This window comes from Octodon degus, unplaced genomic scaffold, assembly GCF_000260255.1.
Source record: "Octodon degus isolate 3935 unplaced genomic scaffold, OctDeg1.0 scaffold00200, whole genome shotgun sequence".
Lineage (NCBI taxonomy): Eukaryota > Metazoa > Chordata > Mammalia > Rodentia > Octodontidae > Octodon > Octodon degus.
In genome coordinates this window covers 4,055,405-4,066,398 of record NW_004524776.1, presented here as the reverse complement: position 1 = coordinate 4,066,398, position 10,994 = coordinate 4,055,405, and the positions used below count along the sequence as shown (strand labels likewise).

The following is a 10,994-nucleotide window of genomic DNA, read 5'->3' as shown; positions in this document are numbered from 1 at the left end:
TGCCCTTGAGGTGAGCTGAGCACCAGGAGTGGTTGTGCATGCCTGTAATCCTAGCATTGGGGAGGATGAAAACAAGAGGATTGCCATGAGTTCAATTTTAATTTTCAATTGTGTACAGACCAAAATTGTGCAGGAACCACAAGGGAACTTTCTTTTTTTAAATTTCTTTTCCATAGGTCATAACAATTTCCACTAATGTAGGCAGGTATTAGATTTTTTTAACAATGCAAATACAAAATCTTTCCACAACCTATAGTTCATTGCCTAGTACAAAATGGTATTTAGCATATTTATCAGTTGAATAAATGAACGGATGAATAAATGCTTAGACAGATAGTTCTGATCTCTAAGCAATATAGGTGTTGAGAAATGGGTAATCTTATTTCAGCTATTAGGATCAATTTCTGCTAGCTGAGACCAGAGAAGACAAATACATACGCAGGAGCATAAGTGGGATGAAAATGACCTCCCTTCACATATCCACATATTAACTTACAAAGCCTGAGAATGTACTAGTTTACACAGAAAAAGGGACTTTGGGGATGTTATTAAGGATTTTGAGATGTTGAGATTGTCTGGGTTACCTAGGTTGGCTAATATAATCCTAGGGAAACGTGGCATTGAGAAATACCTGTGAGAGACTGGAAAGTGTTACATTGGTGACTTTCACCATAAATGATGTGGCCAAAGGTCTAGAAGCTAAAAAGCCAAGGAAATGACCTCTCCTGTAGGGATTCCAGAGAGAATGAGGCTCCTATTCTGACCTCCAAAACTTAAAGGCAACAGATTTGTTTTAAGCCATTAAATTTGTGTTATAGCAGAAATTGGAAAATAATACAAGGGGGACATAATGAGCAAAGAAAGAGGAGTTTTGGTGAGCTAGGAGCATGCCTAGCTGGGAAAATGCCCACAGATTTATTTGGGACCAGTAGCAAAGACAAGGACCATAGAGGGCTAGAAACTGGAAAATGGGCAGATAATAAAGGTTAAAAAAAAAAAAAAACATAGAAACTGACTGATCCCCAAGAACTGATGAGAGTGGGACTATGAATTTGCTAGGGTTGCTGTAGTAAAGTTCTATGGGCTAGGAGTGTAAACAATGGAAATTTATTTCCTCACAGTTCTGGGGATTAGAAGTCCAGGATCAAGGTTAGTTTGATTCTGACTCTTTTCTCCTTAGCTTATAAGATGGCCACCTTCGCACTAGGTCTCCACAGTTTCTCTTCCCTGTGTGAAAAAATGACTCCTTATATCTTTGTTTCCTCTTCTTTTAAGAACACCAGGCCAAAAACAGAAACAAAAAACACCAGGCAGATTGTATTGGAGCCGACCCTATTCACCTTATTTCTTTAGGGATCAATCTCCCAAAATGATCACATTCTGAGGTACTAAGAGTTTAGAGTTTCAATGGATGAACAAGGGTTGGGGGACACATAATTCAGTTTACAACAATGGGCTCGTTAGACAGGGATGGTCTGGAAAATAGTTAGCCCCCCTAGATAGCAGACACAGCAATAAGACTATTCAATTCAATATAAAATGATTTAGAACTGAATCTGGGAGACAGGCACTTTGGGGCAATAATTTGACTAAACTCTGTAGATTAGGTAAGAGCATTACATCTGTACTTATTTCCTTGTTTTGTACTATGATTGTGTAAGATGTTAATATTTGAAGAAGCTTGAGTGAAGAGTATACAAGAAGTCTCTATTATTTTTGTAACTTTTTTCTAAGCCTGGGACTATTTCAAAATTAAAAGTTAGAAATTTAACGAGGTATCACATGGAGGGCTGTAATCCCGGAGTTTGTGAGGCTGAGGCAGGAGGATTTCTGAGAGTTCAAAGCCAGGCTGGGTTACATAGTGAGCTCAAGATAATGGTGCAACTCTGTTTCAAATCAACAACAAAACGAAAAGTTAGAAATTTAAGAATTTAGTAAAATAGGGGTGGAAAGAGGCTGTTAAATGCCACCATGAAGAAAGAACAACAACAACCACAAAGGCAGAAAACAAGCAAGGAGAATATAAACTCTGAAGTCAGAGATTTGCCCCATTTTTCTTAAACCCCTGTGTAGGGTCAGGGAGATAGCTCAGCCGTCTAAGCGCCTGCTTAGGCAAGCTTAGGTAAAAGCGCAGGAACCCAGGTTCGACCCCTGGCACCACGTGCTGTGCCAGTCCCACCCACAGCTCCGTTGAGCCGGCCACAAAACAAAATAAAAAAGAACAACAACAAACTTGTGTAAGAATAGAGTCTGGGACCTCAGCGTTTGCTTTGGGAGGCATTGATCGATGAGGTAGGAGTGGAAAAAAAGAGTTTACCTTCTGACAGTCTCCAAATGAAGAGACACAATTAGTGTAATGGGTGTGTTGAAAGGGTGACTTCTTTGCAGGAAAACTTTTAAACTTTATTACGAGTTTGGTAACTGAGCAACCCTCAAGATAGAATTCGTGTGTCACAAAAAATCACAAATTCACAACTTTAAAGTGTGCGGGTCCATGGCTTTTTTTGTTTTTTTCGGTACCAGATATCAAACTCAGGACCTTGTGATTGCCAAGCAGGCGCTTATGTCACTGACATGGTCTTTCACATGTTCACAAAATCATGTAACCACTCCTGTCTGACCACAAAAATGTTTTTATCACTGCAAAAGAGAGCCCCGTGCTCCAGTACCAATCATTACCTGTTCTCAAATTACCCAGGCCCTGACCACGGCTAATCTACTTTCTGTCTGTATGCGTCTAGTATGGACATTTCACGAAGACGCGCGCAAGCACTAAGGGGACAAGGCATACTGCGAAGACTGGGCCCCACCTCCCCCGCTGGGCGCTCGGGTTGGTGCGCGCCAGGCGCCCAATCGCACTCGAGCAACCGGAGGCGCAGGTGGAGGTGGAGGCTGCGCTGGCCTCCGCGCGGCGCAGGAAGCCGGCAGGCGGGCGGGCATGGCGGGCTGGTGGCGGGCGCTTCCGCGCGCGGCCCTGCGCTACCCCTGGCCCACCAACGTGCTGCTCTACACCGGGCTCTTCTCGGCGGGCGACGCGCTGCAGCAGCGGTTGCGGGGCGGCCCAGCCGACTGGCGCCAGACGCGGCGCGTGGCCACCCTGGCCGTGACCTTCCACGGCAACTTCAATTACGCGTGGCTGCGCCTGCTGGAGCGCGCGCTGCCGGGCCGCGCGCCGCGCGTCGTTCTCACCAAGGTGCTGTGCGACCAGCTGCTCGGAGGGCCCATCGCTCTCTCAACCTTCTACGTTGGTGAGGGGCCTGCGAACTGGGGCGCCTGGGAGCACCCCGCGGAGGTTGTGGGGCTTGCTTTGGGGTGGGGTGGGGTGGAGGGCACTGCTGGGGCCCTGAGGCTGGAGCCCGGAGCTCAGGAAACGATGCTCCAGGCTCTGGGGAGGGACCTGGAGGTCTGGGCGCAGGGCCTGGGCTTGGAGACTGGGGCCTGAGGTTTTTGAAAGGGAGAGGAGCTGGGGAACCGGAGGCCCCTCGGGCCAGAGATCCAGGTGGCTCAAGTACCAGCAGAGAAGCTAGGACTGGGCAGGATCCAAGGCAGGGGCAAGTAGGGCCAATCGGGGGTTGGGGTCCATTTCTCTCTAAAAAAGACACATTGGAGACCCCAGCTTGACACTATAGAACCACAGTCCTAAGGGCCACTTGTCCTGTGGAAAATCCATGCACCAGTAACATGTGGGAATTGCTGAGCCTGGGGACACAGCTAGTAGGACCTGTGGTAGGGGCTGATTCCTCAGAAAATTCTTCCCCGGGCTCCTGGTCCTGCTTTGGTAACAAAATTTGACTGTGGGGATTCTATACCTGTGCCAGAGCTCTGATCTCAGACATTACACTTTAGAGTGGAAGGCCTGACTTTGGGAAGCTTCTCTATGTCTGATTAACAAGAAAAATAGAAAGGCCTCAATGGCTTCTGTTATTCTAGCAATTTCAGTAGGCTTGAAGGAAGTGGATAATTGGGGAAGGGTACCCATTACCTCAGAAAGTCTCCAGAAAGCCAGGCATAGTGTTACACACCTATAATCCTAGCACTCAGGAGGCTGAGGTAGGAGGATCATTCCAATTTCAAGACCAGCCTAGGGTACAAAGTGAGCTCAAGGCCAGCCTATACTTCATAGTGAGACCCTGTCTCAAAAAGACCTAAAAAGAAGAAAGAAAAAAAGAAAACCTCCATTGATCTTGTCATAGGGCATCAGAAATTCTCCCCAAAATAGGAAGGGGCCCCTCTAAGTAGCTGTTCATGCCCTCTAAAACTGGTTGAGGCTGGGCGTAGTGACACATGCCTGTAATTCCAGCACTCAGAAGGCCAAGGCAAGAGAATTGCCGTGAGTTTGAGGCCAACCTGGGCTATGTAGTGAGTTCAAGGCCAGCCTCGGCTACATAGTGAGACCCTATTTCAAAAACCTAAAAACTAAAATAATTAGAAAAAAAAATACTGTTTGAGGGCAGACAAGCCAGCATTTTGAAAAACTTTACCCAGTCGCATGGGACTTATTTGAAGGAAGGCACGTTCAGTTTCTTTCTCTGCATGGCTGATGGAGTCAAAAGGGTTAAGAGAATAGATGACCAGAGATCAGGGGCTGTGACTTTCTGATCAGCTTTGCAAACAGGTTCTTGTGGCCTGGTTACTACAGCAGCCTTGTGCACTGGGGCAGGGCCTGGGAGCCAAGGGTGGAGTGGGGACCAGACTCTTGTTTAATCCTCAGACAACCAGAGAGACAGATACTCTTATTATGACCTTGTTGGACTCAGGGAAACTGAGACTTGAGGAGTTCTGCAATTTGCTCAAAGGTGACACAGTCTAGGGCTCTAAATTCTGATGCTCTGGATACAAGAGTCTGGTCAGTCTAGCTGAGACAGAAAGATGCTGTTGTTCCAGAGCTTAGGGGCATCTATGAATCAGGCCAGAGGCCCCTGGATTCCTCCCCAGATAGCTACTTTGTTTTGCTCTTCAGATTTCTGGTCCAGTTTCCCTGGCCTCCTGTTACAAGGAAAAGGGAAAGGTGGAAGGTGGTGGGTGGATGTTGTTTGTTTAAGACATTACTTGGGGTTGGGTGAACCAGGCTTGAGCCAGGTCCCCTTTAGGGAGCCAGAGTAATAGAGGATTAAGAGGTCTGGTTTAGAAACTGGACACCTGGTTTGGATTCTTCTGGTCTGAACCCCACCAAGATCTTTTCTTCCTTTTAACTCTGCCTACTTCTGCAAATTGTTTAGGAGGATTCAAATTAAGTGGTGCACACAAAGTGCTTAGTATTTATTTAGTGCTGGATAAGTGGAAGACAGTATTACAGTATTACTAATATTTTCTGGATTTTCTTGTGAATCTTGTTCTAAGAATCTCCTGCATTTAAGTAATAAACTCTTATCTCCCTCCCTCCTAATCAGGGATGGGCAGGTTTTTGTTGTTTTGGTTTGGCTTTTGGAGTTTCATTTTTTTGGAGACAGGGTCTTGCCATGTGGCTCTAGCTGGCCTCAAACTCATAGTGATTTTCCTGCTTCAGCCTCTGCAGTGCAGGTGTCTGCCACTGTGTCCATCTAGAAGAGAATTTCAAAGCACTCATTTTATTTTATTTTATTTTCAGAATGGGGATTGAACTCAGGCCCTTGCACTTGCCAGGCAAGAGATTATTCTACTGAGCTATATCTCTGGCCCCTAAGCACTCATTTTTTACTTTTTTTTTTTCCTCCAAATGCCATCAGGGCAAGTTTGGCTGGCTTGAGTTGTGGGGATTGAAGCACAGCAACCTGAGCCTGACTCCTTTTTGAAGCAGCCTCTTAAAGAACTGAGCTAAGGGGCAGGCCCCCTGTACCTTCTTAAAATAGAGTTTTGTTCTTGTTCCCAAAATTTGTTTTCAGGGATGTTAAAGGTGAAAGTTTTCAAAGTGTTTTTAGGAACACTAAATTGGGACTTTGCATTCCAACTCTAATTAGAATAATAGAGAAGGGAAATTAACAGTTGCTAGAATATTCTAGAGTTCATCAGCCTTTTCTAAAAAGAATGACATTAAGGTGAGAGTCTAGCTCAATGGCAGACGCTGTGCTTTGTCAATAAATCCTGGGTTCATACCCCAGCATGCACATACACACACACACACTCAGACAAAAAAGTTTAAAAAATTTAACACTTCACAAAAATTGGGAAGGTAGAGAAAAGTCATTTGTAGATCCATTAGCCCATGTAGTTTTTGTGTATTCTTACAAATTTTTTTGGCTTAAAACTATCTGCTTTCACCTTTGTGTCCTTCTGGCTTATTTTCTTATGTGTCATCCCTTTAACACTTATGGAGATTTAGAATAGAGATGATTTTCTCTTTTCATTGTTGGGTCAAAAGGGATCTATTGAGTGAATGATAAATGGTGGGTGCTTCCTATATTGGAATAGGAAACTTGAATATAAACTCTTCCTGTTTAATATTTAAAAAAGCTTTTGGTGTATGTTTTTGCAAATAGGTATGAGCATTCTTCAGGGAAAAGATGACATATTTTTAGACCTAAAGCAGAAATTTTGGAATACCTATAAGGTAAGATGGGCTTTTGAAAATGTAATCAATATCTTTGTATATTTTTAATAGTAAATACTTTTTTCTTTCTTTCTTTCATTCTTTTTTTTTTTTTGTGGTACTGGGGACAGAACTCAGGACCACATGCTTGCCAGGCAGGCCCTTAAGCTACTGAGCTATCTCCCCAGCACAACAGTAAATACATTTTAATACATCTATTTTTAAATTAGGCTCCAGTTAAAAGAGGTCTTGAAAAAGTATTGTTATGAGACAGGGTCTAACTGTGTTGCCCAGGCTGGCCTCAAATTCTGCTTATTCAATCTTCCAGCCTCAGATTCTCAAGTAGCTAAGACTATAGGTATATACCACTGACCTGACTTGAATTTGTTTTGGTTGGTGAATCAGGGAAGCCTTTAGTAGTGGCTCTACTTCTCATGGATTGGAGAGAAATAATATCTCTATTTTAGCCAATGTTTGCAATGATATCTGACTTTATTATATTTATTCTTGTTAGCATTCACTACTTTTTTTTTTTTTTTTTTTTTTTTTGTATTTTAGGGAAGGATCTACAGGGTGTTCAGGGTCTCACTTCTAGGTCAGACTCCTAGTGATCTACCTGTTTACAGCCTCCCAAGAGCTGGGATAAGAGGCAGGTGCCACCACGCCCAGCCTCAATTGTCTTCTCAGTACACTGTGGGGGTGGGGTTGGCATGGCAGGTCTAGGGATCAAATCCCCGGCTGCTGCGCCTGCTTGCATTACTTATTTATTTATTTTTGGCCTTTAAATTTTTTTAAATTTTTAATTTTTTTTGGCGGAACTGGGGATTGAACTCAGGCCCTTGCACTTGCCAGGCAAGCGCTTATTCTACTGAGCCATCTCCTGGGCCCTTATTTTTGGTTTTTTGAGACAGAGTCTTGCTATGTCATTCAAGCTGACCTTGTACTAACTCTACAGCCCAGGCTGGCCCAGAAACTTGCAATCGTCCTGCCATAGCCTCCTGCATCCTGGGATTACAGGCCTCGCTTGCTAGTAGTCACAATTTATTTTGTAAATTTTGGAGCCTAACTACAAAATAGGATTTATAAAATGTGAGTGCCTTAATGAAATCATTCCCATCTTCAGAGCCAGTGTTCTGGGTATGCATAAATCCCTGTGAAAAGAAACTTCTTGGTAATACATAGATATTTATAGAGAAAGATAATGTTCCCAGGGTTATTCTGCTTAAAGCAGTCACCTGCTCTACTCTTTGTTCACTACAAATATATATAACTCAATCCAAAAAATTTTTACTGAAGTTACCTTGAATAGTGTCCTTAAAGTTTGTCAGAATCAGGAATGTTTTTCATCTGCGGCCTACAGCATATTTGATTCTGTTAGTAACAATTAGGTGAATTTTCAGGATTCCAGAATATATGCAGTTGGGCCTAGTGTAGTTCGTGTGCCCAGTGTACTGTTACAGTTTGTGTCTAGTTGTCCCCCAAAGCCTCATCTAGTCATGGGGCAGACTTCTAGAGTTTGTGATTAACTCATGATCCACTGGGATGGGCTCGGTATGGACTAAAACCTCCCATAACTGTGAGCTAAATAAACCTTGCTTTCCAGATTTTGAGTGTCAGGTATTTGTCCCAGCCATGAGAGAAGCATAACTGAGACAGAAATTTGGTACCAGAGAAGTGGGGTCATTGCTGTGACTAAACCTGACCATGTGGATTATGAGCTTTTGGGAATGGCTTATGGAAAAAGATAAGAAAGGTTTAGAGATGTCACCTAAAAGAGAAGCACTGGAACAGCTTTGGCTGTTCCATATGGGAGATTCTGGTCAGAGATCAGAAGGCCAGGAAGCTGATAGAAAGCCTACCTGTAAAGACCAGGCTGGGAAGGTTTCTTCTGAGAAGAAGGACTGCATTGTTCATTTGTTCATTTGACTTCAGATGATTTGTGCTATGGACTGACAGAAAGTTTGAATTTTGCTCATGTCCAGAGACTTTACCTAAAAATGAGATTAAGTGTGGTGGACTGATTAATCTTTCAAAAGAAATTTTAAAGCAGCCAAATATTGAGGCAGTGGCACAGATGTTATTGGGGGCTTTTAACCAGATTTATGTTGAGAATCAAGAGCAAGGAGCCCAGCAGGATGATTTAAAATTTGAGTTTAGCCAGAAAGGAAGCTCCCATAAAGTTGTAGAATGCAAAGATGGAGCTGAGACGATCTCTATTACCAAGAAGGAATGAGAGAATGGTAAGTATGGCCTGAGGGCACCACAGGAGGTGGCAGGTCTCCACCCTTTGCAGCCTCAGAACCAAGGGTGAAGGACTTTGCCCTGGGAGAAAAGCCACAGAGCCCTATATTCCAGAATGGTGGCAGCAGCCACACCAGGTTCCAGAATGGCGCCAGCATGGAGAATTTATTCCTTGGAATCAGGGTCAGAGTGCTCAGTGATCCAGGCATTCGTGCTTGCTTCGGCAGCACATATACTAAAAAAAGTGATCCAGGCATTCACCCCTGACAGCCAAGAGACAAGGAAGCTTGGCTTCCAGCTGGCAGCAGACCTTGGCATTGTCCGCATAGCACTGGTTTTAGGCTCATTCAGAATGCAGGAGTTCTGAGGTTAAGATTTCAGAAGAAGGCCTGGGAGGCTAGGCAGTGTGCCCCTGAGAGGGCAGTGTGTAAAACTGTGAGAAACATATTCAGTGGAAACCCCAGAAATTTGGAAAAGCTAGGAAAGTGGATCATCTAAGGGAAAGTTCAAGGAGGGAGCAAAGCTGGTCTAAGAGAGAAGCCATGGGAGCTATTACCAAGAGTCATAGGGGCAGAGCCACATGGACCTCACAGTTTGCTACAGATTGCTTCAGATGTTCCACATGGAACTACAGGACTTAATATTTGTCCTGCTAGATTTTGGACTTGTGTTGGTACCAATGCTTTATATTCTCCTGTTGTGTGTACCTTTTGTATCTTGTGCCATTGAATGTTGGAAGTATTTAACTTTCCATTTGTACAGGAGCTCACAGTTAAGAGTTTGCCTTAGATCTTGGAGGAGACTTGGGACTTGAACTTTTCAGCAATGCTGGAACTGTTAGGACTTTGGCAACTCTTACAGATAGACTAAAGTGTCTTTTGGACAAGGGGATGTACATGAGACGTTGGAGGTCCAGGGACAGAATGTTACAGTTTGTGTCTAGTTGTCCCCCCCGAGCTTCATGCAGTCATGGGGAGGACTTCTAGAGTTTGTGATTAACTCATGATTCACTGGGATTATGGGTGTGAATGCTGCTGGGATTATGAGTGTGAGTACGATACCCAGTCTGGGGTGGTAGTCTGAATGTGACTTAAGGGAGACAGATTTGCTCTCTGTAGCTATTGTTGCCACTGCTCCTGCCCTTTTACTCTTTGCCACTGCCATGAACTGCTGCCCTCTGCTGTGTGCCACTCTGCCTTGAAACCAGCTGAGTATGAACTAAAACCTCCACTGACTGTACTCCATAAACCTTTCCTTCCTTCGTGTTGGGTATTGGTTATTTTCTCCCAGCAATGAGAGAAGAGTACCTAAGAAAGTACTTAATTCCCTTACAAGAAGCAGTAAGGGGGGTGAGTATAGCCCGATGGTGAGTCTGTGCTTAGCATGTGTGAGGCCCTTGGTTACACCTCAGTGTGTGTGTGCATGCACATGTGCGTACACACACATACACAAACAGTGTCACACTGAGCTGTTACCTCACTGCTTCTAACATCTTTTGCTGAATGGTAGTGAGCCCTGGAACTCACCTCACCAACCTCTTTAGAGGCAGAAGGAGATTTGAAGCTCAGGATTCCCCTAAGAGGAGCAGTTGTGAGCTTTTTGCTCATGTCTGCCCATGACTGCATGAGGCTTTGGGGGAAAAACAAGACACAAACCATAACAGTACACTAGGTACACTAACTACAGTAGGCCCCTTGTACCCTAGGATAGTTCTTACAAGGGAAGAGTATTGAGAACTGGTCAACACTCTTCCTGGTCTTCTAAATATGTACTTCTTGTCATGACATACCATTTATTGCCATAATGTCTCTCAAGTAAAGACTTTTTTTTTAAAAGGGTAATAAATTGAAAAAAAAAAGACACAAGAATAAGAAAAAAAAGTGTCACAGATCTGTCCTGTCACAATTCTGTATATGGTTAGATTTCTAAATTTCTTTGTAAAATATGTTAATGCTTATTTTTACTTTTATAAAATTATTTTTCCTTCATATTCTGTAAGGACTTTAAGTTCAACATATCAATATTTGATGGAAAATGCCTGTTCCATGATATGCAAAAGATGTTTGATATCTAGACATATAGGGTAAACCAAACTGCATATATTGCAGGTTAACAATAAGCTTCTCTTCTGGAGGGTTAACAACCTAAGTTAGCAGATCAAAATTGGAGAAAAGGAAGGGCTGCAAGGTCAGCCAACATTATGGCCCTAGCCTTTCAAGGTCAGTAAAGACTCAGGACATAGGAGAAC

The 10,994-nt window shown here is 43.6% G+C and overlaps 1 protein-coding gene across 3 annotated transcripts in view; it reads left to right on the top strand.

Moving 5' to 3' along the window:
* Nucleotides 1–2,856: 2,856 nt before the first annotated feature.
* Nucleotides 2,857–10,994, top strand: part of Mpv17l (MPV17 mitochondrial inner membrane protein like) — a 16,383-nt gene continuing 8,245 nt past the window's right edge. For 2 of the 3 annotated variants that reach the window (XM_023704683.1, XM_004644496.2), the window contains exons 1-2: nt 2,881–3,248; nt 6,456–6,526. In XM_023704683.1, the coding sequence (XP_023560451.1) occupies nt 2,939–3,248; nt 6,456–6,526 (381 nt within the window). In that variant the 5' untranslated portion in view covers nt 2,881–2,938. Of the gene's footprint in view, nt 3,249–6,455; nt 6,527–10,994 lie in introns of all 3 variants that reach the window. The other variant, XM_023704684.1, reaches the window with a different exon arrangement.